We start from the raw sequence: 27,447 nt of genomic DNA on the forward strand, positions 1-27,447 counted from the left end.
GATCTCTCATCTCTCTCTCTCTCTTCCCATTGCTTTCTCACTCTCTCCTCCCATCGCTCTCTCACTCTCTCCTCCCATTGCTCTCTCACTCTCTCCTCCCATTGCTCTCTCACTCTCTCCTCCCATCGCTCTCTCACTCTCTCCTCCCATTGCTCTCTCACTCTCTCCTCCCATCGCTCTCACTCTCTCCTCCCATCGCTCTCTCACTCTCTCCTCCCATTGCTCTCTCACTCTCTCCTCCAATCGCTCTCTCACTCTCTCCTCCCATCGCTCTCTCACTCTCTCCTCCCATTGCTCTTTCACTCTCTCCTCCCATCGCTCTCTCACTATCTCCTCCCATTGCTCTCTCACTCTCTCCTCCCATCGCTCTCACTCTCTCCTCCCATCGCTCTCTCTCACTCTCCTCCCATCGCTCTCTCACTCTCTCCTCCCATCGCTCTCTCTCTCTCTCTTCTCCCATTGCTCTCTCACTCTCTCCTCCCATCGCTCTCTCTCTCTCTCTCCTCCCATTGCTCTCTCACTCTCTCCTCCCATCGCTCTCTCACTCTTTCCTCCCATCGCTCTCTCACTCTCTCCTCCCATTGCTCTTTCACTCTCTCCTCCCATTGCTCTCTCACTCTCTCCTCCCATCGCTCTCTCACTCTCTCCTCCCATTGCTCTCTCTCTCTCTCCTCCCATTGCTCTCTCACTCTCTCCTCCCATTGCTCTCTCACACTCTCCTCCCATTGCTCTTTCACTCTCTCCTCCCATCGCTCTCTCACTATCTCCTCCCATTGCTCTCTCACTCTCTCCTCCCATCGCTCTCTCACTATCTCCTCCCATTGCTCTCTCACTCTCTCCTCCCATCGCTCTCACTCTCTCCTCCCATCGCTCTCTCACTCTCCTCCCATCGCTCTCTCACTCTCTCCTCCCATCGCTCAGTTCAGTTTGGTTCAGTTCACACAAGAGGATTTATGTATTTGAAGTCAGCTCTGTGAGGAGAGATGTTCAGGGAATGACTGTCACAGAGAACCATATCAAATTCATATAGTCACTTTCACAGGTTTTCTCAAAGGGAATACAATATATAAGGTAAAATAAAGGTGAGACGATAAAGGGAAAAGTTTTGTGCCTTTATTCTGTCCTTGACAAAGTGATGGAAACCTTCCAGTAAACTGGAGTGTTTTCAGTGAGGAGTCTTCAAGGATGTCAGGGCATACTGTACTGTCTATGCTGGCTCTTCAGTGCCCTGGACCACTGCTGGGCCTATCCCCATCCCCAATCCCCAATGTCCTGGACCACTACTGGGCCTATCCCCATCCCCAATCCCCAATGTCCTGGACCACTACTGGGCCTATCCCCATCCCCCATCCCCAATGTCCTGGACCACTACTGGGCCTATCCCCATCCCCAATGTCCTGGACCACTACTGGGCCTATCCCCATCCCCCATCCCCAATGCCCTGGACCACTGCTGGGCCTATCCCCATCCCCAATGCCCTGGACCACTGCTGGGCCTATCCCCATCCCCAATGCCCTGGACCACTACTGGGCCTATCCCCATCCCCCATCCCCAATGTCCTGGACCACTACTGGGCCTATCCCCATCCCCCATCCCCAATGTCCTGGACCACTGCTGGGCCTATCCCCATCCCCCATCCCCAATGCCCTGGACCACTACTGGGCCTATCCCCATCCCCATCCCCAATGCCCTGGACCACTACTGGGCCTATCCCCATCCCCATCCCCAATGCCCTGGACCACTGCTGGGCCTATCCCCATCCCCAATGCCCTGGACCACTACTGGGCCTATCCCCATCCCCAATGCCCTGGACCACTGCTGGGCCTATCCCCATCCCCAATGCCCTGGACCACTACTGGGCCTATCCCCATCCCCATCCCCAATGTCCTGGACCACTACTGGGCCTATCCCCATCCCCTATCCCCAATGTCCTGGACCACTACTGGGCCTATCCCCATCCCCTATCCCCAATGCCCTGGACCACTGCTGGGCCTATCCCCATCCCCAATGTCCTGGACCACTACTGGGCCTATCCCCATCCCCAATGCCCTGGACCACTACTGGGCCTATCCCCATCCCCAATGCCCTGGACCACTACTGGGCCTATCCCCATCCCCAATGTCCTGGACCACTACTGGGCCTATCCCCATCCCCTATCCCCAATGTCCTGGACCACTACTGGGCCTATCCCCATCCCCTATCCCCATCCCCTATCCCCAATGTCCTGGACCACTACTGGGCCTATCCCCATCCCCTATCCCCAATGCCCTGGACCACTACTGGGCCTATCCCCATCCCCCATCCCCAATGCCCTGGACCACTACTGGGCCTATCCCCATCCCCCATCCCCAATGCCCTGGACCACTACTGGGCCTATTCCCATCCCCCATCCCCAATGCCCTGGACCACTACTGGGCCTATCCCCATCCCCAATGCCCCGGACCACTGCTGGGCATATCCCCATCCCCCATCCCCAATGCCCTGGACCACTACTGGGCCTATCCCCATCCCCAATGCCCTGGACCACTACTGGGCATATCCCCATCCCCAATGCCCTGGACCACTACTGAGCCTATCCCCGCCAAATACAACAGGGGTAGACTTTACTGTAAAATGCTTAGTTACGAGCCCCTAACCCACAATGCAGATTTAAAAAGTAAGAACAATTCTCAAAAAAGGAAAAAAAAGATGGACTAAATACAAGGAGTACAGATACTGAGTCAATTTGCTGGGGTATGAGGTAGTAATGAGACTATATACAAGGAGTACAGGTACTGAGTCAATGTGCTGGGGTATGAGGTAGTAATGAGACTAAATACAAGGAGTACAGGTACTGAGTCAATGTGCTGGGGTATGAGGTAGTAATGAGACTATATACAAGGAGTACAGGTACTGAGTCAATGTGCTGGGGTATGAGGTAGTAATGAGACTAAATACAAGGAGTACAGGTACTGAGTCAATGTGCTGGGGTATGAGGTAGTAATGAGACTATATACAAGGAGTACAGGTACTGAGTCAATGTGCTGGGGTATGAGGTAGTAATGAGACTATATACAAGGAGTACAGGTACTGAGTCAATGTGCAGGGGTATGAGGTAGTAATGAGACTATATACAAGGAGTACAGGTACTGAGTCAATGTGCTGGGGTATGAGGTAGTAATGAGACTAAATACAAGGAGTACAGGTACTGAGTCAATGTGCTGGGGTATGAGGTAGTAATGAGACTATATACAAGGAGTACAGGTACTGAGTCAATGTGCTGGGGTATGAGGTAGTAATGAGACTATATACAAGGAGTACAGGTACTGAGTCAATGTGCAGGGGTATGAGGTAGTAATGAGACTATATACAAGGAGTACAGGTACTGAGTCAATGTGCTGGGGTATGAGGTAGTAATGAGACTATATACAAGGAGTAAATCAAATGTATTTATATAGCCCTTCGTACGTCAGCTGATATCTCAAAGTGCTGTACAGAAACCCAGCATAAAACCCCAAATTGCAAGCAATGCAGGTGTTGAAGCACATTGGCTAGAAAAATCTCCCTAGAAAGGCCAAAACCTAGGAAGAAACCTAGAGAGGAACCAGGCAATCAGTGTGTGGGTAGAGAGGGGTGGCCAGTCCTCATCTGGCTGTGCAATCAGCGTGTGTGGAGATTATAGAGTCCAGTGAGTGTGTGGGTAGAGTCCAACAGAACATGGCCAAGATGTTCAAATGTTCATAAATGACCAGCATGGTCAAATAATAGGTCTGGGACAGTGAGCAGTCCGTGTGTGGGTAGAGAACAGGTCAGGATTCCATTGCCTGAGTGTGGGTAGAGTCAGGCAGTGTGTGGGAACAGTTGAAACTAGGAGCAGCAGCACGGTCCAGGTGGGTAGAGTCCTGTGGGTAGAGTCCACTGAGTGTGTGGGGAGTCAGTGAGTGTGTGGGTAGAGTCATGCCAGGTAGAGTCCTGGGTAGAGTCCAGTGGGTGTGTGGATAGAGTCCAGTGAGTGTGTAGGAGTCCAATCAGTGTGTGGGTAGAGTCCAGAGTCCAATCAGTGTCTGGGTAGAGTCCAGTGGGTGTGTGGATAGAGTCCAATCAGCGTGTGGGTAGAGTCCAGTAAGTATGGGTAGAGTCCAGTGGGTGTGTGGGTAGGTCCAGTGAGTGTGTGGGTAGAGTCCAGTGAGTGTGTGGGTAGAGTCCTCTCAGTGTGTGGGTAGAGTCCAGATGAAGACTGTGTGGGTAGAGTCCAGTGAGTGTGTGGGTAGAGATAGATAATAAACAGTGTGTGTCAGTGGGTGTGTGGATAGAGTCCAGTGAGTGTGTGGGTAGAGTCCAGTGTGTGGGTAGTGAGTGTGTGGGTAGAGTCCAATCAGTGTCTGGGTAGAGTCCCAATCAGCGTGTGGGTAGAGTGTGTGGGTAGAGTCCAGTGGTGTGTGGGTAGACAGTGAGTGTGTGGGTAGAGTCCAGTGAGTGTGTGGGTAGAGTCCAGTGGGTGTGTGGGTAGAGTCCAATCAGTGTGGGTAGAGTCCAGACTGTGTGGGTAGAGTCCAGACTGTGTGGGTAGAGTCCAGTGAGTGTGTGGGTAGAGTCCAGTAGTGTGTGGGTAGAGTCCAGTCAGTGTGTGGGTAGAGTCCAGTGAGTGTGTGGGTAGAGTCCAATCAGTGTGTGATAGGATAGAGTCCAGTGAGTGTGTGGGTAGAGTCCAATCAGTGTGGGTAGAGTCCAGTGGTGTGTGGATAGAGTCCAATCAGTCGTCTGGGTCCAGTGGGTGTGTGGGTAGAGTCCAGTGAGTGTGTGGGTAGAGTCCAGTGAGTGTGTGGGTAGAGTCCAGTGGAGTGTGTGGGTAGAGTCCAGAGTGTGTGGGTAGAGTCCTGTGTGGGTAGAGTCCAGTGAGTGTGTGGGTAGAGTCCAGTGGGTGTGTGGGTAGAGTCCAATCAGTGTGTGGTAGAGTGTGGGTAGAGTCCAATGAGTGTGTGGGTAGAGTCCAGTGGGTAGAGTGTGGGTAGAGTCCCAGTGTCTGGGTAGAGTCCAGTGGGTGTGTGGTGGGTAGAGTCCAGTAGTGTGTGGGTAGAGTCCAGTGGGTGTGTGGGTAGAGTCCAGTGAGTGTGTGGGTAGAGTCCAGTGAGTGTGTGGGTAGAGTAGAGTCCAGTGAGTGTGTGGGTAGAGTCCAGTGGGTAGAGTGTGTGGGTAGAGTCCAGTGAGTGTGTGGGTAGAGTCCAGTCCAGTGAGTGTGGGTAGAGTCCAGTGGTGTGTGGGGAGTCCAGATCAGTGTCCAAGTGTGGGTAGAGTCCAGTGGGTGTGTGGATAGAGTCCAGTGAGTGTGTGGGTAGAGTGTGTGGGTAGAGTCCAGTGAGTGTGTGGGTAGAGTCCAATCAGTGTGTGGGTAGAGTCCAGTGGGTGTGTGGGTAGAGTCCAATCAGTGTGTGGGTAGAGTCCAGTGTGTGGGTAGAGTCCAGTGGGTGTGTGGGTAGAGTCCAGTGGTGTGGGTAGAGTCCAGTGAGTGTGTGTGGGTAGTGTGTGGGTAGAGTCCAATCAGTGTGTGGGTAGAGTCCAGTGGGTGTGGGTAGAGTCCAGACTGTGTGGGTAGAGTCCAGTGAGTGTGTGGGTAGAGTCCAGTGGGTGTGTGGGAGTCCAACTGTGTGGGTAGAGTCCAGTGTGTGGGTAGAGTCCAGTGGTGTGTGGGTAGAGTCCAGTGAGTGTGTGGGTAGAGTCCAGTGAGTGTGTGGGTAGAGTCCAGTGGGTGTGTGGGTAGAGTGTGTGGGTAGAGTCCAGTAAAGTGTGTGGGTAGAGTCCAGTGTGGGTAGAGTCCAGTGAGTGTGTGGGTAGTGAGTGTGTGGGTAGAGTCCAGTGAGTGTGTGGGTGTCCAGTGGGTGTGTGGGTAGAGTCCAGTCCAGTGTGTGGGTAGAGTCCAGTGGGTGTGTGGGTAGAGTCCAGTGAGTGTGTGGGTAGAGTCCAGTGAGTGTGTGGGTAGAGTCCAGTGGGTAGAGTGTGTGGATAGAGTCCAGACATTGTAAGTGTGTGTGGGTAGAGTCCAGAGTGTGTGGGTAGAGTCCAGTGAGTGTGTGGGTAGAGTCCAGTGAGTGTGTGGGTAGAGTCCAGAGTGTGTGGGTAGAGTCCAGTGAGTGTGTGGGTAGAGTCCAGTGAGTGTGTGGGTAGAGTCCCAGAGTCCAGTGAGTGTGTGGGTAGAGTCCAGTGGGTGTGTGGGTAGAGTCCAGTGAGTGTGTGGGTAGAGTGAGTGTGTGGGTAGAGTCCAGACTGTGTGGGTAGAGTCCAGTAGAGTCCAGTGTGTGGGTAGAGTCCAGTGGGTGTGTGGGTAGAGTCCAGTGTGTGGGTAGAGTCCAGTGGGTGTGTGGGTAGAGTCCAGTGAGTGTGTGGGTAGAGTCCAGTAGAGTCCAGTGTGGGTGGATAGAGTCCAGTGGGTGTGTGGGTAGAGTCCAGTGTGTGGGTAGAGTCCAGTGTGTGGGTAGAGTCCAGTGAGTGTGGGTAGAGTCCAGTGGGTGTGTGGGTAGAGTCCAGTGAGTGTGTGGGTAGAGTCCACTGTGTGGGTAGAGTCCAGTGTCTGGGTAGAGTCCAGTGAGTGTCTGGGTAGAGTCCAGTGTCTGGGTAGAGTCCAGTGGGTGTGTGTGGATAGAGTCCATGAGTGTGTGGGTAGAGGTGGGTAGAGTCCAGTGTGGGTAGAGTCCAGTGAGTGTGGGTAGAGTCCAGTGAGTGTGTGGGTAGAGTCCAGCAGACTGTGTGGGTAGAGTGTCTGGGTAGAGTCCAGTGTGTGTGGGTAGAGCAAGTGTCTGGGTAGAGTCCAGTGAGTGTGTGGGTGTCTGGGTAGAGTCCAGTCCAAGTGTCTGGGTAGAGTCCAGCAAGTGTCTGGGTAGAGTCCAGTGAGTGTGTGGGTAGAGTCCAGTGAGTGTGCATAGAGTCCGCCAGTGAGTGTGTGGGTAGAGTCCGTCAGTGTAGAAAAAAATGGTGTCCAAGAGCAATTAGTCAGGATATCCATTTGATTAACTGTTCAGCACTTATAGTGGCTTGGGGAGTCCAGTGGGTGTGTGGAAGTCCTGTTCAGGAGCCTTTTGATCCCAGACTTGGTGCTCCGGTACCACTTGCCGTGCGGTAGCAGAGAGGACCATCTATGACTGGGTAGGTGCTCCGGTAGACCACGTGTGTGGGTAGAGTCCATCTAGTGACTTGGTGTCCAGTGAGTGTGTGGGTAGAGTCCAGAGAGGTCCATCTATGACTTGGTGCTCCGGTACCACTGTGTGGGTAGAGTCCAGTTAGTGTGTGGGTAGAGTCCAGAGAGGACCATCCAGTGACTTGGTGCTCCGGTACCACTTGCCGTGCGGTAGCAGAGAGGACCATCTATGACTTGGTGCTCCGGTACCACTTGCCGTGCGGTAGCAGAGAGGACCATCTATGACTTGGTGCTCCGGTACCACTTGCCGTGCGGTAGCAGAGAGGACCATCTATGACTTGGTGCTCCGGTAGTCACAGTTGCCGTGCTGTGTGGGGTAGCAGAGAGGACCATCTATGACTTGGTGCTCCGGTACCACTTGCCGTGCGGTAGCAGAGAGGACCATCTATGACTTGGTGCTCCGGTACCACTTGCCGTGCGGTAGCAGAGAGGACCATCTATGACTTGGGTGGCTGGAATCTTTGACAATTTTTTCTGACACTGCCTGGTTTAGAGGTCCTGGATGGCAGGGAGATCGGCCCAATAATATATGGGCCGTACAGAGAGGACCAATACTTGGTGCCCTCTTTAGTGCTTTATAGTCAGATGCCAAGCAGTTTGCATACCAAGCAGTTAGCATACCAAGCAGTTAGCATACCAAGCAGTGATGCATCCAGTCAAGATGCTCTCAACAATGGTGCAGCTGTATACATGCTTTAGGATCTGAGGGCCGCATGCCAAACATATTCAGCCTTCAAAGGGAGAGGATGCGTTATCGTGACCTCATCAAGACTGTGTTGATGTGTTTGGACCATGATAGGTCATTAGTGATGTGGACACCAAGGAACTTGAAGATCTCGATCCGCTCCACTACAGGCCCGTTGATGGGAATGGGTGAACAGGGAGTACAGAATGGGACTAAGCATGCTCCCTTGAGGGGCCACCGTGTTGAGTGTCAGCGTGTTGCCTACCCTCACCACCTAGAAATCCAGGATCCAGTTGCAGAGAGAGGTGTTTTAATCCCAGGGTCCTTAGTTTAGTGATGAGCTTGGAGGGCACTATGATGTTGAACGCTGAGCTGTTGTCAATCAATAGCATTTTCATGTGTAGTTTGTGTTCCTTTTGTCCAGGTGGGAAAGGACACTGTGGAGTGCAATAGAGATTGTGTCATCTGTGTATCTGTTGGGGCGGTATGCGTATTGGAGTGGCTCCCGGGTGTCCGGGATGATGGTGTTGATGTGAGCCATGACCAGCCTTTCAAAACATTTCATGGCTACAGATGGGAGTGCTACGGGGTGATAGTCATTTAGACAGGTTACCTTGGCGTTCCTGGGCGCAGTGACTATGGTGGTCTCCTTGAAACATGTTGGTATTACAGACTGGGTCGGAGAGAGGTTGAAACAGTCAGTGAAGACACTTGGCAGGTGGTCAGCACATGCTCTGAGTATACGTCCTGGTAATCCATCTGGCCCTGCAGCTTTGTGAATGTTGACCTATTTTAAGGTCTTTCTCACATTGGTTACGGTTAGAGTAATCACACAGAACAGCTGGTGCTCCATTGCATGGTTCAGTGTTGCTTGCCTTGAAGCAAGCATAGAAGGTATTTAGCTCATCTGGTAGGCTCGCGTCACCGGGAAGCTCACGGCTTAGTTTCCCTTTAATCCGTGATAGTTTGCAAGCCCTGCCAAATCCGACGAGCGACAGAGCTGGTGTAGTAGGGTTCAATCTTGACTCTTTGCCTATTTGATGGTTCGTCGGAGGGCATAGAGCGATTTCTTATAAGCGTCCGGATTAGTGTCCCGCTCCTTGAAAGCGACAGCTCTAGCCTTTAACTCAGTGCGGATGTTGCCTATAGTCCATGGCTTCTGGTTTGGATATGTACGTACGGTCACTGTGGGGACGATGTCGTCAATGCACTTATTGATGCCGGTGACTGATGTGGTATACTCCTCAATGCCATCAGATGAATCCCGGGAACATTTTCCAGTCTCTGCTAGCAAAACAGTCCTGGAACTTAGCATCCGCTTCATCTTACCACTTCTGAACTGAGTGCTTCACTGGTACTTGTTTGAGTCCAGCCTGTTTTTTTGCTTGTGAGCAGGAATCAGGAGGATAGTGTTGTGGTCAGATTTGCCAAATGGAAGGCGAGGGAGAACTTTGTATACGTCTCTGTGCGTGGAGTAAAGGCGGTCTAGAGGTTTTCCGCTTCTAGTTGCACAGGTGACATGCTGGTAGAGATGAGGTAAAAACTAATCTCAGTTTTCCTGCATTAAAATCACCGGCCACTAGGATCATTTTCTTGTTTTCTTATGGCCCTATACAGCTCAATGACTGCGGTCTTAGTGCCAGCACCGGTTCGTGGTGGCAAGTAGACAACTACAAAAAATATAGATAAACTCTTTCGGTAAATAGTATGGTCTACAGCTTATCAAGATGTATTCTAACTTATTAGAGCTCACGCACCAGCTATTTTTAACGAAGAGACACAAACCCCCTTGAGATTCCCCAACGCTGACGTTCTGTCCTGATGATGTATTGAAAAAACAGCTAGATGTATATACTCAGAGAAACATAGGATATTACAGTTGTTCAGATCAGGTCGGTAGGATAGTCTCGGACAGAGCTCGTTCAGTTTATTCTCCAGTAATTTCAGGTTAGACAATAGAACGGATATAGACGGTTTAATCCATTTTCCGACTTAGTCTCGTCAGGTGTCCCGCACGATGGCTTCTATAACTCCACCTCACACACACGCACACGCACACACACGCGCGCGCACACACACACACACGCATGCACGCACGCACACGCGCACGCGCACACGCACACGCACGCACGCACGCACGCACGCACACACACACACACACACACACACACACACACACACACACACACACACACACACACACACACACACACACACACACACACACACACACACACACACACACACACACACACAAACAAACATCTGCCTGTAGTGTAATCACCCTGGCCCAGCTAGCCTACACAAGTGGTCCTTGGTATGCCAAGCATGCGAGAGCCAAACCCACGTTCTCTATCCCTCTTTCTCTCCCAGTCTTTCTCTCCCAGTCTTTCCTTATCTATCCGTAACAATAGCCCTGCTTGTCTGTTGACGTGTAAGATATGGGGCTGATGCATTCAGATACATTTATGACATCGGATGGTCGAGCGGAAATAATGACTTGTACCACACAGTTGGGTGTGGGTCAGGTCGTAGGTCAGTCTGCTGCTTGACCAGCCATTCCAATATACTGTTCCTCAAAGCCTGGGCTCATACACATAAAGCTTCTCAGAGTAGGAGTTTTGATCTAGGATCAGTTCTGTCTTTTAGATCATAATGAATATTATTATATGGACCTGATCCTAGATCAACACTCCTACTCTGAGACCCAGCACTTCAGTGGAGGGGGAGACATGAGAGAAATCTTGTCCCCAAGGTGCTTAACTCATAATGTTGAAATAAGATTGTGGACCATCACGGAAGAGTAGTGGAACAAGTTGTGGTACTGTAGGTCTATGTAGTTGTTTTCTGTATAGCTGTGTGGTGTTTCTGTAGTGATTAGGAGGCCTATAGGGACACACAGGGCTGGTTAAGGGCGGGGGGCTTAGGCAGTTAGGGGGCTGAAGTCAGAACCTCAATCCGCTCTGACCACTCCCTATGACCTCACCACAAGACCATGTGGCTGCTGTCGGATGATCCATAGATATACCATCTTTCTTTCTTTCTCTCTTACTTTCTTTCTTTCTTTGTCTTTCTTTCTTTCTTTCTCTCTCTCTCTCTCTCTCTCTCTCTCTCTCTCTCTCTCTCTCTCTCTCTCTCTCTCTGTCTCTCTGTCTCTCTGTCTCTCTCTCACCCTCTCTCTCTCTCACCCTCTGTTTGTGTGTGTAATGACTCTGTTGTTACGGTAATAATTGTGTATGCTGTGTTTCTGGGAGGTTTCCAGTCAACAGCCCCCCTCACCAAAGTTGAGTACTGTAGCTGTGCTGGGAGTAGAGGGGGGAGGCAGAGGGGGAGTTGAGGGTGGAGGTAGAGGGGGAGGTAGAAGGGGAGGCAGAGGGGGAAGTGGAGGGGGAGGCAGAGGGGGAAGTGGAGTGGGGAGGTAGAAGGGGGAGGCAGAGGGGGAAGTGGAGGGGGAGGTAGAAGGGGGAGGCAGAGGGGGAAGTGGAGGGGGAGGCAGAGGGGGAAGTGGAGGGGGAGGTAGAAGGGGGAGGCAGAGGGGGAAGTGGAGGGGGAGGTAGAAGCGGGGGAGGCAGAGGGGGAAGTGGAGGGGGAGGCGGAGGGGGAGGCAGAGGGGGAGGCGGAGGGGGAGGCAGAGGGGGAGGTGGAGGGGGGAGGTCGAAGGGTGAGGCAGAGCGGGAGGTGGAGGGGGGAGGTGGAGTGGGAAGGTGGGAGACAGAATGGGGGAAGGTGGGCTTGTATTATTGCCAAACCAATACATTTAGACCTTGGCTGGGTCCAGAGTCAAAAATGGTCCCCGATAATATCCACCCTGATACAGCTGTGCTATACTGTCACACATACACTCAGGGTACACTGGTGAGAACACACAGACACACACACATATGTACACACACGCACGCAGACACACACACACACACACACACACATGCACAACACACACACACACTAACGTGTGCTTGGTCAAACACATTCAACTAAAACCTCCATGCCCCCATTGAGTTCCACAACTCCAGTATGTCAGTATTCCATTCTGGCTGTGTAGGATTTTCCAAGGACAGCACTACACTATCCCATCTCAGCATTCCATTCCAAGGACAGCACTACACTATCCCATGTCAGCATTCCATTCCAAGGACAGCACTACACTATCCCATGTCAGTATTCCATTCCAAGGACAACACTACACTATCCCATCTCAGCATTCCATTCCAAGGACAGCACTACACTATCCCATGTCAGCATTCCATTCCAAGGACAGCACTACACTATCCCATGTCAGCATTCCATTCCATTCCAAGGACAGCACTACACTATCCCATGTCAGTATTCCATTCCAAGGACAGCACTACACTATCCCATGTCAGCATTCCATTCCAAGGACAGCACTACACTATCCCATGTCAGCATTCCATTCCAAGGACAGCACTACACTATCCCATGTCAGCATTCCATTCCAAGGACAGCACTACACTATCCCATGTCAGCATTCCATTCCAAGGACAACACTACACTATCCCATGTCAGTATTCCATGTCATGTCATTCCATTCCAAGGACAGCACTACACTATCCCATGTCAGCATTCCATTCCAAGGACAGCACTACACTATCCCATGTCATTCCATTCCATTCCAAGGACAGCACTACACTATCCCATGTCAGCATTATTCCATTCCAAGGATCCCATGTCAGTATTCCATTAGCACTACATCCCATGTCAGCATTCCATTCCATTCCAAGGACAGCACTACACTATCCCATGTCAGCATTCCATTCCATTCCTATCCCATGTCAGCATTCCATTCCATTCCAAGGACAGCACTACACTATCCCATGTCAGCATTCCATTCCATTCCATTCCCATGTCAGCATTCCATTCCACAGGACACTACACTATCCCATGTCAGCATTCCATTCCAAGGACAGCACTACACTATCCCATGTCATTCCATTCCATTCCAAGGACAGCACTACACTATCCCATGTCAGCATTCCATTCCATTCCAAGGACAGCACTATCCCATGTCAGCATTCCATTCCACATGTCAGCATTCCATTCCCAAGGATGTCAGCATTCCATTCCATTCCATTCCAAGGACAGCACTACACTATCCCATGTCAGCATTCCATTCCAAGGACAGCACTACACTATCCCATGTCAGCATTCCATTCCAAGGACAGCACTACACTATCCCATGTCAGCACTACACTATCCCATTCCATTCCATTCCAAGGACAGCACTACACTATCCCATGTCAGCATTCCATTCCATTCCAAGGACAGCACTACACTATCCCATGTCAGCATTCCATTCCATTCCAAGGACAGCACTACACTATCCCATGTCAGCATTCCATTCCAAGGACAGCACTACACTATCCCATGTCAGCATTCCATTCCATTCCAAGGACAGCACTACACTATCCCATGTCAGCATTCCATTCCAAGGACAGCACTACACTATCCCATGTCAGCATTCCATTCCATTCCAAGGACAGCACTACACTATCCCATGTCAGCATTCCATTCCATTCCAAGGACAGCACTACACTATCCATGTCAGCATTCCATTCCACAGATCCCACTACACTATCCCATGTCAGTCCATTCCATTCCAAGGACAGCACTACACTATCCCATGTCAGCATTCCATTCCATTCCAAGGACAGCACTACACTATCCCATGTCATTCCATTCCATTCCAAGGACAGCACTACACTATCCCATGCATTCCATTCCATTCCAAGGACAGCACTACACTATCCCATGTCCATTCCATTCCAAGGACAGCACTACACTATCCCATGTCAGCATTCCATTCCATTCCAAGGACAGCACTACACTACATGTATTCCACATTATCCCATGTCAGCATTCCATTCCATTCCAAGGACAGCACTACACTATCCCATGTCAGCATTCCATTCCATTCCAAGGACAGCACTACACTATCCCATGTCAGCATTCCATTCCATTCCAAGGACAGCACTACACTATCCCATGTCAGCATTCCATTCCATTCCAAGGACAGCACTACACTATCCCATGTCAGTATTCCATTCCATTCCAAGGACAGCACTACACTATCCCATGTCAGCATTCCATTCCATTCCAAGGACAGCACTACACTATCCCATGTCAGCATTCCATTCCATTCCAAGGACAGCACTACACTATCCCATGTCAGCATTCCATTCCATTCCAAGGACAGCACTACACTATCCCATGTCAGCATTCCATTCCATTCCAAGGACAGCACTACACTATCCCATGTCAGCATTCCATTCCATTCCAAGGACAGCACTACACTATCCCATGTCAGCATTCCATTCCATTCCAAGGACAGCACTACACTATCCCATGTCAGCATTCCATTCCATTCCAAGGACAGCACTACACTATCCCATGTCAGCATTCCATTCCATTCCAAGGACAGCACTACACTATCCCATGTCAGCATTCCATTCCATTCCAAGGACAGCACTACACTATCCATGTCAGCATTCCATTCCAAGGACAGCACTACACTATCCCATGTCAGCATTCCATTCCATTCCAAGGACAGCACTACACTATCCCATGTCAGCATTCCATTCCATTCCAAGGACAGCACTACACTATCCCATGTCAGCACTATCCCATTCCATTCAGCACTACACTATCCCATTCCATTCCATTCCAAGGACAGCACTACACTATCCCATGTCAGCATTCCATTCCATTCCATTCCAAGGACAGCACTACACTATCCCATGTCAGTATTCCATTCCAAGGACAGCACTACACTATCCCATGTCAGCATTCCATTCCATTCCAAGGACAGCACTACACTATCCCATGTCAGCATTCCATTCCATTCCAAGGACAGCACTACACTATCCCATGTCAGTATTCCATTCCAAGGACAGCACTACACTATCCCATGTCAGCATTCCATTCCATTCCATTCCAAGGACAGCACTACACTATCCCATGTCAGCATTCCATTCCATTCCAAGGACAGCACTACACTATCCCATGTCAGCATTCCATTCCAAGGACAGCACTACACTATCCCATGTCCATTCCATTCCAAGGACAGCACTATCCCATGTCACATTATCCCATCAGCATTCCATTCCAAGGACAGCACTACACTATCCCATGTCAGCATTCCATTCCAAGGACAGCACTACACTATCCCATGTCAGCATTCCATTCCAAGGACAGCACTACACTATCCCATGTCAGCATTCCATTCCAAGGACAGCACTACACTATCCCATGTCAGCATTCCATTCCAAGGACAGCACTACACTATCCCATGTCAGCATTCCATTCCAGGGACAGCATTCCCATGTCATTCCATTCCAAGGACAGCACTACACTATCCCATGTCAGTATTCCATTCCAAGGACAGCACTACACTATCCCATGTCAGCATTCCATTCCAAGGACAGCACTACACTATCCCCATTCCATTCCAAGGACAGCACTACACTATCCCATGTCAGCATTCCATTCCATTCCAAGGACAACACTACACTATCCCATGTCAGTATTCCATTCCAAGGACAGCACTACACTATCCCATGTCAGCATTCCATTCCTATCCCATGTGTCAGCACTACACTATCCCATTCCATTCCATTCCAAGGACAACACTACACTATCCCATGTCAGCATTCCATTCCATTCCAAGGACAGCACTACACTATCCCATGTCAGCATTCCATTCCATTCCAAGGACAGCACTACACTATCCCATGTCAGTATTCCATTCAGGACAGCACTACACTATTCCATTCCATTCCAAGGACAATGTCACTACACTATCCCCATCCATTCAGGACAGCACTACACTATCCATTCAGCATTCCATTCCAAGGACAGCACTACACTATCCCATGTCAGTATTCCATTCCAAGGACAGCACTACACTATCCATGTCAGTATTCCATTCCAAGGACAGCACTACACTATCCCATGTCAGCATTCCATTCCATTCCAAGGACAGCACTACACTATCCATGTCAGCATTCCATTCCATGTCACTACATTCCATTCAGCATTCCATTCCAAGGACAGCACTACACTATCCCATGTCAGTATTCCATTCCAAGGACAGCACTACATTCCATTCCATTCCAAGGACAGCACTACACTATCATTCCATGTCATCCCATTCCATTCCATTCCAAGGACAGCACTACACTATCCCATGTCCAAGGACAGCACTACATTCCATTCCATTCCAAGGACAGCACTACACTATCCCATGTCAGCATTCCATTCCAAGGACAGCACTACATATCCCATGTCCATTCCATTCCAAGGACAGCACTACACTATCCCATGTCAGTATTCCATTCCATTCCAAGGACAGCACTACACTATCCCATGTCAGTATTCCATTCCAAGGACAGCACTACACTATCCCATGTCAGCATTCCATTCCAAGGACAGCACTACACTATCCCATGTCAGCATTCCATTCCATTCCATTCCAAGGACAGCACTACACTATCCCATGTCAGCATTCCATTCCAAGGACAGCACTACACTATCCCATGTCAGTATTCCATTCCATTCCAAGGACAGCACTACACTATATGTGCATTACCATTTGACCAGGGCCTCAGCTCCAGCCAGGAGATCAGACTGTGTGCTGCTGCCATGAAGATAATGTCAGAATTCCATTTGGCCCTGATGTGATTTAGTCTCCTCGTCTTCTCCTCTGTCTTGTAGCCGGCCTCTGTATAGACCGACCCTTAATAACACACAGCTGAGAGAGAGAGAGAGAGAGCAGTGGCTGTTACTATGGTCCTCTTTGGTCTGCCGATCAATCCTGGTCCTGGAGAACCACAGGCTATGCAGGCTTTTGTTCCTACCCAGCACTAAGACATTCCCCGAATCCACTAATCAAAGGCTTAATGGACAGTTGATTAGTTAAATCAGGTGTGATAGTCCATGGCTAGAAGAAGACCGGAGTTGAAGACATTCTAAGGCAGAGTTCTAAGTTCTAAGAAGTTGAAGTTCCAAGCCATTCCAAGGACAGAAGCCATTTCAGAAGTAATGGTGTAAACTCTAGTCTAAACTGTCAGTTATCACTAGAATCCCAGTTCACCACCAGTGTTGGGATTAGTTACCAGTGTCGGGATTAGTTATTGCATATTACTAGTTACATTAAAGTAACATGTTACTTTAAAATATTACTTTGTGTGGAAAGTAATGCGATTACCAGTTATATAAACAAAATCAAGAAATCTGTCGGCGAGTCACGAGTGCTCAACCAAAGACGGGCCTAGAAGGTTTGGTCTGTAGTTTCTCCTTTCATCTGTGGTGCTGCTATGTACTGACTCAGGTTTGGTCTGTAGTTTCTCCTTTCATCTGTCATGTTTGCTGCTCCAAGAAATCGTACTGACTCATGTTTGGTCTGTAGTTTCTCCTTTCATCTGTACTGACTCAGGTTTGTCTAGTTTCTCCTTTCATCTGTACGTACTGACTCAGGTTTGGTCTGTAGTTTCTCCTTTCATCTGTGGTGCTGCTACGTACTGACTCAGGTTTGGTCTGTAGTTTCTCCTTTCATCTGTGGTGCTGCTACGTACTGACTCAGGTTTGGTCTGTAGTTTCTCCTTTCATCTGTCTGTGACTCAGGTTTGGTCTAGTTTCTCCTTTCAACGTACTGACTCAGGTTTGGTCTGTAGTTTCTCCTTTCATCTGTGGTGCTGCTACGTACTGACTCAGGTTTGGTCTGTAGTTTCTCCTTTCATCTGTGGCACTGCTTTCCTGTGCTAGTCTACAAGTGGGCTCCTGAGTGGTGCAGTGGTCTAAGACACAGCACCTCCGTATTAGAGGCTTCACTACAGACACGCTGGTTCTTATCCAGGCTGTATCACAACTGACTGTGATTGGGTGTCCCGTAGGGTCTGGGTTTGACTGGTGTATGCCGTCAATAAGAATTTATTCTTAGCTGACTTGCCTGGTTAATTAAATACTGCTGATTTAGCAATATATGCTGAAAGTCAAATAGAAAGATTTCCTGTCTTTTCATTCAAAATCTTAAAAGATGTATAGAGTACACCCCATATCCCTCTAGGTGCTTTTCTACAGTCCTGTGTGGCTCAGTTGGTAGAGCGTGGTCCTTGCAATGCCAAGGCTGTGTTGTTCCATTCCCACGAGAGGGACGGGTATGAAAATGTAGGCACCCATTACTGTCACTCGCTCTGGGTAAGAGTGTCTGCTAAATGGTGAAGATCAGAGGTTGTGCCCTCAGTACATTTCTATGGACAGACTCGTGTCATGACATTTCTTCACCTTTGTGTTCATGCTCCAGAACCAAATGAGGAAACGAGTGGAGATCATGGAAGCACACCAGAAAGAGAACGCATGTGCGTTGTTTGACAAAATAACTGAAATAATATTACCACATTTTTTTAAAGTAATGCGGAATCTGATGATGTAAGGGGTTATTTTTGTAATGCATTAACCCCCAACACTGTTCACCACTGTGTCACGGAGCTGCTAGATAATAGGCCTAGTGTCTGTGTGGTTGGTTCTTGCTGGTACCATACAGTCCCAGAGTTAGTACCCAGACAATGGCTGGGATTCTCTTCACAACAGATTCTGGATGAGCGAACGCCCACATCCCAGGGAATGACTGGCCTCTGGTACAGTACAGGGAATGGGCGTCAGATATGGCCCTCACACAGGGGGGGTGGGGGGGTCTGTGTGGCCAGTCTGGGGGGTGGGCAAGGGGGTGACACTGCCACAAAAGATCTGTCTGTCCTCCTCTGTGAGAGTCATCAGTCGTTGTTGGGGGAGAGAGGGATGGAGAGATGGAGGGAATGAGAGAGGGGAAAGGACAGAGGATTAATGTTGCCGTCAGTCCATTCTCACTTGGATGTTTTTGGGACCGAGGCTGAGAGTGAGTGAGAGAGCGCAGGCTGAGAGTGAGTGAGAGAGAGCGCAGGCTGAGAGTGAGAGAGAGAGAGCGCAGGCTGAGAGTGAGTGAGAGAGCGCAGGCTGAGAGTGAGTGAGAGAGCGCAGGCTGAGAGTGAGAGAGAGAGAGCGCAGGCTGAGAGTGAGTGAGAGAGCGCAGGCTGAGAGTGAGTGAGAGAGCGCAGGCTGAGAGTGAGAGAGAGAGCGCAGGCTGAGAGTGAGTGAGAGAGCGCAGGCTGAGAGTGAGTGAGAGAGCGCAGGCTGAGAGTGAGAGAGAGAGAGCGCAGGCTGAGAGTGAGTGAGAGAGCGCAGGCTGAGAGTGAGTGAGAGAGCGCAGGCTGAGTGAGTGAGAGAGCGCAGGCTGAGAGTGAGTGAGAGAGCGCAGGCTGAGAGTGAGAGAGAGAGCGCAGGCTGAGAGTGAGAGAGCGCAGGCTGAGAGTGAGAGAGCGCAGGCTGAGAGTGAGAGAGCGCAGGCTGAGAGTGAGAGAGAGTGCAGGCTGAGAGTGAGAGAGTGCAGGCTGAGAGTGAGAGAGAGAGCGCAGGCTGAGAGTGAGAGAGAGAGCGCAGGCTGAGAGTGAGAGAGCGCAGGCTGAGAGTGAGAGAGCGCAGGCTGAGAGTAGGATGAGCGAGGCTGAGAGTGAGAGAGAGAGCAGGCCGAGAGTGAGAGAGTTCAGGCTGAGAGTGAAAGAGAGTGCCGGCTGAGAATGAGAGAGCTCAGGCTGGTGTGTGCAGTGGAGAGGAAAGGATAGATGCAGGACACAGGTCATCACTGTGCGACTGACATATATGTCAGGATGCAGCAAGGGGACAGAATGCTCTGCTACTGACTGAAAGAGGGAGACCTTAGAGCAGGGGTAGGCAACTACATTCAGCTGCGGGGCAATTTTTTGTTGGAGTGAATGGTCGGTGTGTCGGAACATGTTTTATAATAATTTGTACTCTGCAAATTGACCACAACTTGTACCAAACCCCCAAAACAGATTTTATTTTAAAAGAAAAATAGTTTCATACCTTGATTACATTGAGACACGATCACATATTTCTTTTTTTATTTGTGGGAGTATTTCAACTCAGTTTTAGCTGAATTCCTGGTGATTTTACTGTATATATATTTATTTTTAACTCTTCCCCCAAAAAACTATTTTTTTGGATCATGTGTTTTGCTCCCATTTTTGTGTAACATCAAAACAAGTCAACCTGGCGAAGATTGTGTCTTAGAGGATAGTTGACCTATTGCAAGATGGAAGACTCATATCGCAGGACGATGGTGTGTATTTGGCCAGATTACATTTTTCTGAGGCTTGGAATTAGAGAGTCATTGTCAGAAATAAAAACCAATGCTGAATAATAGTTGTGTCGTAAGGTGATTCTCTAAAATCTCTGTTTTTTTTTGTTTTTGTTTTTTAAATCTGTCTCCCAAGTCCAACTCCTGAAATCCACAGAAGTCGGCCGTCAGAGTCTTCTCTACTTGAAAGAGATCGGCGATGGCTGGTTCGGAAAGGTAAGACCACTCACTCTCTCCCCCCTTTTCCTGTCAATTCATTTGGGTTATTTTCACTGTGCTGGAAGCTACGACACGGGTTTATGAGAGGTAGCGAGATCAAATGTTCCGTCAACGTCGGCAGGCTCATGGTTGTTATGCGCTGAGCTGTGATCCGAGGTGTGTTTGAGTCAGCCTGTTTAAATGGCCGACACGCTACATTACCTGGAATGTGTGTCTGTATCGTTAATGATGGGCTGATCCACAAGCCTTTGATGTCTGCCTGCCTGACTGACTGACACTGTACAGAGAGGTATAGAACGCCGTGGAAAGACTGGGAGAGAACAGTGTAGCCTGCCCTCGCAATTCAGCAGTTTTTAGTTAGCATTTCACTCTGTTTTTATTGTCAGATAACCATCTTACACTGAGTGATAGGAATTAGCTACTGTAACACTAGATAACCATCTTACTCTGAGTGATGGGAATTAGCTACTGTAACACTAGATATCGATCTTACACTGAGTGATGGGAATTAGCTACTGTAACACTAGATAACCATCTTACACTGAGTGATAGGAATTAGCTACTGTAACACTAGATAACCATCTTACACTGAGTGATAGGAATTAGCTACTGTAACACTAGATAACCATCTTACACTGAGTGATGGGACTTAGCTACTGTAACACTAGATAACCATCTTACTCTGAGTGATGGGAATTAGCTACTGTAATGCTAGATAACACTCTGAGTGATGGGAATTAGCTACTGTAACACTAGATAACCATCTTACTCTGAGTGATGGGAATTAGCTACTGTAACACTAGATAAACATCTTACTCTGAGTGATGTGAATTAGCTACTGTAACACTAGATAACCATCTTTCTCTGAGTGATGGGAATTAGCTACTGTACCACTAGATAACCATCTTACTCTGAGTGATGGGACTTAGCTACTGTAACGCTAGATAACCATCTTACACTGAGTCATGGGAATTAGCTACTGTAATGCTAGATAACACTCTGAGTGATGGGAATTAGCTACTGTAACACTAGATAACCATCTTACTCTGAGTGATGGGACTTAGCTACTGTAACGCTAGATAACCATCTTACACTGAGTCATGGGAATTAGCTACTGTGACACTAGATAACCATCTTACACTGAGTGATGGGAATTAGCTACTGTACCACTAGATAACCATCTTACTCTGAGTGATGGGAATTAGCTACTGTACCACTAGATAACCATCTTACTCTGAGTGATGGGAATTAGCTACTGTACCACTAGATAACCATCTTACACTGAGTGATGGGAATTAGCTACTGTAACACTAGATAACTGATTCTTGTCATTCTCTCGTTCCCTCCCTCTTTCTGTTCCTTTGTTCTGTTCCTTCTCACACTCATACACTCTTACACACATACTTTCCCCACACTTGTGTACCTTGACCTGGTATGTCCATTCGTGTGTGTGTCTCTGTGACTGCATGCATACCTCTCTGTGTGTCTCTGTATCTCCTGGTCTGTCTCTTGTTGGTCTCTTTATGAATCTGCATGTCCTGTGTGTGCTTCTCTGTGTATCTCTCTATTTCCTGTGTATGCCTCTTTGTCTCTGTGTGTCTCTCTATTTCCTGTGTATGTCTCTCTGTCTCTGTGTATCTCTTTGCGTCCTCTGTATCTCTCTATTTCCTGTGTATGTCTCCTGATGTATCTCTCTATTTCCTGTGTATGCCTCTCTGTCTCTGTGTATCTCTATTTCCTGTATATGCCTCTCTGTCTCTGTGTATGCCTCTCTGTCTCTGTATATCTCTCTTTCCTGTGTATGCCTCTCTGTCTCTGTGTATCTCTCTATTTCCTGTGTATGCCTCTGCCTCTGTGTATGCCTCTCTGTCTCTGTGTATGCCTCTCTGTCTCTGTGTATCTCTCTATTTCCTGTGTATGCCTCTCTGTCTCTGTGTATCTCTATTTCCTGTGTATGCCTCTCTGATTCTGTGTATCTCTCTATTTCCTGTGTATGCCTCTCTGTCTCTGTGTATGCCTCTCTGTCTCTGTGTATCTCTCTATTTCCTGTGTATGCCTCTCTGTCTCTGTGTATCTCTATTTCCTGTGTATGCCTCTCTGTCTCTGTACATCTCTCTCTTTCCTGTGTATGCCTCTCTGTCTCTGTGTATCTCTCTATTTCCTGTGTATGCCTCTCTGTCTCTGTGTATCTCTCTTTTTCCTGTGTATGCCTCTCTGTCTCTGTGTATGCCTCTCTGTCTCTGTGTATCTCTCTATTTCCTGTGTATGCCTCTCTGTCTCTGTGTATCTCTCTATTTCCTGTGTATGCCTCTCTGTCTCTGTGTATCTCTCTTTTTCCTGTGTATGCCTCTGCCTCTGTGTATCTCTCTATTTCCTGTGTATGCCTCTGCCTCTGTGTATCTCTCTTTTTCCTGTGTATGCCTCTCTGTCTCTGTGTATCTCTCTATTTCCTGTGTATGCCTCTGCCTCTGTTTATCTCTCTTTTTCCTGTGTATGCCTCTCTGTCTCTGTGTATCTCTCTATTTCCTGTGTATGCCTCTGCCTCTGTTTATCTCTCTTTTTCCTGTGTATGCCTCTCTGTCTCTGTATGCCTCTGTCTCTGTGTATCTCTCTATTTCCTTGCATTTGTGTGACTGTCCACCTTTCACCTGAATGTGTGGGTCCTCCTCAACCATGTTTGTCCTCAACAATCATCACCTCCATGTGTGTGTACTGTTTGGCAATTATTGTTTTGTTTCTGTGTGTCTCTCTGTGTTTCTGTCTTTCATGTGTCTCTCTGTCTGTCTTTCTGTCTCCGTGTGTCTCTGTCTGTTTCTCTGTCTTTCTCTGTCTTTTTCTCTGTCTGTTTCTCTGTCTGTCTGTCTGTCTGTCTGTCTGTCTGTCTGTCTGTCTGTCTGTCTGTCTGTCTGTCTGGCTGTCTGTCTGTCTGTCTGTCTGTCTGTCTGTCTGTCTGTCTGTATTTGTGTCTCTCTGTTTGACTTTGTGTGTATATCTTCCATTCCAATCTCTCCTCATGTCTGTCTGTGTGTCTCCGTGTGTGTACCCTGTGTGTGTGTGTCTCCCATGTGTGTGCCCTGTGTGTGTGTGTGTGTGTGTGTGTGTGTGTGTGTGTGTGTGTGTGTGTGTCTGTGTGTGTGTGCGTCTCCCATGTGTGTGCCCTGTGTGTGTGTGTGTGTGTGTGTGTGTGTGTGTGTGTCTCCCATGTGTGTGTCTGTGTGTGTGCGTCTCCCATGTGTGTGCCCTGTGTGTATGTGTGTGTGTGTGTCTGTGTGTGTGTGCGTCTCCCATGTGTGTGCCCTGTGTGTGTCTGTGACTCCCATACCAGGTTCTCCTGGGGGAGGTGAATGCGGGCCTCAGCTCCACCCAGGTGGTGGTTAAGGAGCTCAAGGCCAGTGCCAGCGTTCAGGACCAGATGCACTTCCTGGAGGAGTCCCAGCCATACCGGTGAATAGACTTTCTCTGTCTTTATCTGTTCATCAGGCTTAAGCCATGTTTCAGTCAGGCCAATCATATCAATATTATGATCAGTGATTAGTTAGTTCATTGACTATAACTGCGTTGAAAGTGAGGGATCTAACAGTAAGTAGCCCTATTTTGAGATGTGAGTTATCACGATCTCTTTCAATAATGGCAGGAATGGAGGAGGTCTTTTTTCCGGTGAGATTGCTAAGGCGAACACTGCCATGTTTTGTTTTGCCCAACCTAGATCGAGGCACAGACACGGTCTCAATGGGGATAGCTGAGCTGACTGTGCTCGTGGCAGACTCCACTAAGCTGACAGTCTGGCTAACAGCCTGCTGCGTGGCCTGTACCCAACTCTCTGCCATTCTGCCAGTGTGTTGTGCCTCCACCAAATCTGCCATTCTGCCAGTGTGTTGTGCCTCCACTAACTCTGCCATTCTGCCAGTGTTTTGTGCCTCCACTAACCCTCTGCCATTGTGCCCGACCATCTCCAGTGCCCTCCAGCACCCAGCGCTCCTACATTGCCTGGCGCAGTGCACTGAGGTCACCCCCTACCTGCTGGTCATGGAATTCTGCCCTCTGGTGAGTACTGGACTGGACTGTCATTGCATCACTGTATATAGAACTATCTGTCTGTGGCCATTGCAGTCAGTAGCCTGCTGGACTGGCTGGAGTTCTATTAGTACAGTATCTCTCTATGACCAGTGAGTGACCAGTGTACAGTATGTATAACAATCATCATGTACTGGACTAGACTGGACCTTCACTTCAGCACTGTGTCTCTCTGTCTCCAGACATTGTAGTCAGTTTAAGACAGGGTTTCCTAAACTTGGTCCTGGGTGCACGTTTTGTTACACAGCTGATTCATTAACCAAAGCGTGATGATGAGTTGGTCAGTTCAATCAGCTGTGTAGTGATAGGGTGAAAAAGCAAATGTACAGCCAGGACCGAGTTTGGGAAACGCTGCTCTAAAACACTTAGTGTGACGATAGATTATATTTGGATGCATTCAACTGCCTCCCAGTGGCCAGATATTGTATTACTTGCTGAGTGGGCAATCAAATGATCATGTGGTGTCCATTCGGAGGGAAGACCTATATTTTTTTTCCACTTAGGTTGGAGTCATTAAGACTCATTTTTCAACCACTCCACAAATTTCTTATTAACAAACTATAGTTTTGGCAAGTCGGTTAGGACATCTACTTTGTGCATGACATAAGTCATTTTTCCAACAATTGTTTACGGACAGATTATTTCACTTATAATTCATCGTATCACAATTCCAGTGGGTCAGAAGTTTACATACACTAAGTTGACTGTGCCTTTAAACAGCTTTGAAAATTCCAGAAAATTATGTCTTGGTTTTAGAAGCTTCTGATAGGCTACTTGACATCATTTGAGTCAATCGTAGGTGTACCTGGGTGTATTTCAAGTCCTACCTTCAAACTCAGTGCCTCTTTAATTGACATCATTGGAAAATGAAAAGAAATCTGCCAAGACCTCAGAAAAAAAATTGTAGACCTCCACAAGTCTGGTTCATCCTTGGGAGCAATTTCCAAACGCCTAAAAGTACCACGTTCATCTGTACAAACAATAGTACGCAAGTATAAACTCCATGGGACCACGCGGCCATCATACCGCTCTGGTAGGACATGTGTTCGGTCTCCTAGAGATGAACGTATTTTGGTCCGAAAAGTGCAAATCAATCTCAGAACAACAGCTAAGGACCTTGTAAAGATGCTGGAGGAAACAGGTACAAAAGTATCTATAGCCACAGTAAAATTAGTCCTATATCGACATAACCTGAAAGGCCTCTCAGCAAGGAAGAAGCCACTGCTCCAAAACCGCCATAAAAAGCCAGACCACGGTTTGCAACTGCACATGGGGACAAAGATCACACTTTTTGGAAAAATGTCCTCTGGTCTGTTGAAACAAAAATAGAACTGTTTGGCCATAATAACCATCGTTATGTTTGGAGGAAAAAAGGGGATGTTTGCAAGCTGAAGAACTCCATCCCAACCGTGAAGCACGGGGGTGGCAGCATCATGTTGTGGGGGTTCTTTGCTGCAGTATGGACTGGTGCGCTTCACAAAATAGATGACATCATGAGGAATGAAAAAGCAACATCTCAAGACATCAGTCAGGAAGTTAAAGCTTGGTCACAAATGGGTCTTCCAAATGGACAATGACTAAGCATACATCCAAAGTTGTGGCAAAATGGCTTAAGGACAACAACGTCAAGGTATTGGAGTGGCTGTCACAAAGCACTGACCTCAATCCTATAGAACATTTGTGGGCTGGACTGAAGAAGGTATGTGAGCAAGAAGGCCTACAAACCTGACTCAGTAACAGGAATGGTCCAAAATTCACCCAACTTATTGTGGGAAGCTTGTGGAAGGCTACGACCCAAGTTAAACAATGTAAAGGCAATGCTACCAAATACTAATTGAGTGTATGTAAACTTCTGACCCACTGGGAATGTGATGAAAGAAATAAAAGCTGACATAAATCATTGTCTCTACTATTATTCTGACATTTCAAATTCTTAAAATAAAGTGGTGATCCTAACTGACCTAAGACTAGGAATAACTAGGAATAAATGTCAGGAATTGTGAAAAACTGAGTTTTAAATGTATTTGGCTAAGGTGTATGTAAACTTCCGATTTCAACTGTAACTGCACTCATTGACTACCTACCTACACTGTTTTCACTTCCAAAAAGTCCTTCAGCCTATAGTACCTCGAGACCTAATTGTAGTGTAACTATTTGTGTAAGCATCACCCTGTATATACCATAAATGTGTCAATATCTATTGTATCTCTGCTATATATCCACCAGGGTGGGGGTCAATCCCCTTTCAATAAAAAATAAAAAAATTCAAATTTAAATTAAATTTAAAAAATTAAATAAAAAATGTTAAGTCAATTCAGGAAGTACACTGACATTCCATTTCTCTTCATTTCTTTTTCACGAGTAAACTTGTGGAATTAGAATTCTGTTAACTTTCTGAATTGACTGGAATTATTATGGGATTGACTCCAACTCTGATCTCCACCACATGTCCTCATGTCACCAGGGAGATGTGAAAGGGTACCTGGCTTCAGACACAATGACCCCTGAACCCCTGATCCTGCAGAGGATGGCCTGTGAGATCGCCTCAGGACTCCTACACCTGCACAAACACAACTTCATACACAGGTGTGTGTCGCTCCGTTTATCTGTCTCTGCCACGAACTGTCGATTGATGGACTGATTGATTGATTTTTATTCATCAGTAAAACAACAATATACATACACACGCAGTACATACAGAAAATGTGACCAGGAAGTCAGAGACTTATTTTAGTTCTGATCCCTATCCTTGATAGTGGCTGTTTAGTCCTGGGGAACCATCATGTCCTGGTTACTTCAGGGGACGCCTGTAATACCTACATCTATTTGTGCCACGAGGGGGAAGGGGAGAGGGACGTAGAGCCGCCACCCATCGAGTGCTGCCACTCTCATTTCGTCGACCCCCTCACAGGCTTAGTGGTGCGGAACTACACCCGGGACGACTACGGCAATAAGATTGTAGAGATACCCAACAACGAGGAAGAGAGTGTGAATCTGTCGCCAGCACCGGAAGGTCCTAAACCAATCCTAACGCACAACACTAAGACCAGCACAACCCCTCTAAACTACTCTGAGCAATATATTGACATCTCTATG

The 27,447-nt window shown here is 48.2% G+C and overlaps 1 protein-coding gene across 1 annotated transcript in view; it reads left to right on the top strand.

The window, feature by feature from the left end:
- LOC135524891 (serine/threonine-protein kinase LMTK1-like) overlaps window positions 1-27,447 on the top strand; it is a 69,904-nt gene that overhangs the window by 20,500 nt on the left and 21,957 nt on the right. Inside the window, exons 3-6 of the mRNA XM_064952743.1 lie at window positions 20,195-20,274; window positions 23,603-23,721; window positions 24,234-24,321; window positions 26,816-26,937. Of these exons, the coding sequence (XP_064808815.1) occupies window positions 20,195-20,274; window positions 23,603-23,721; window positions 24,234-24,321; window positions 26,816-26,937 (409 nt within the window). The remainder of the gene's footprint in view (window positions 1-20,194; window positions 20,275-23,602; window positions 23,722-24,233; window positions 24,322-26,815; window positions 26,938-27,447) is intronic.

Source organism: Oncorhynchus masou, chromosome 31 (assembly GCF_036934945.1).
Source record: "Oncorhynchus masou masou isolate Uvic2021 chromosome 31, UVic_Omas_1.1, whole genome shotgun sequence".
NCBI lineage: Eukaryota > Metazoa > Chordata > Actinopteri > Salmoniformes > Salmonidae > Oncorhynchus > Oncorhynchus masou.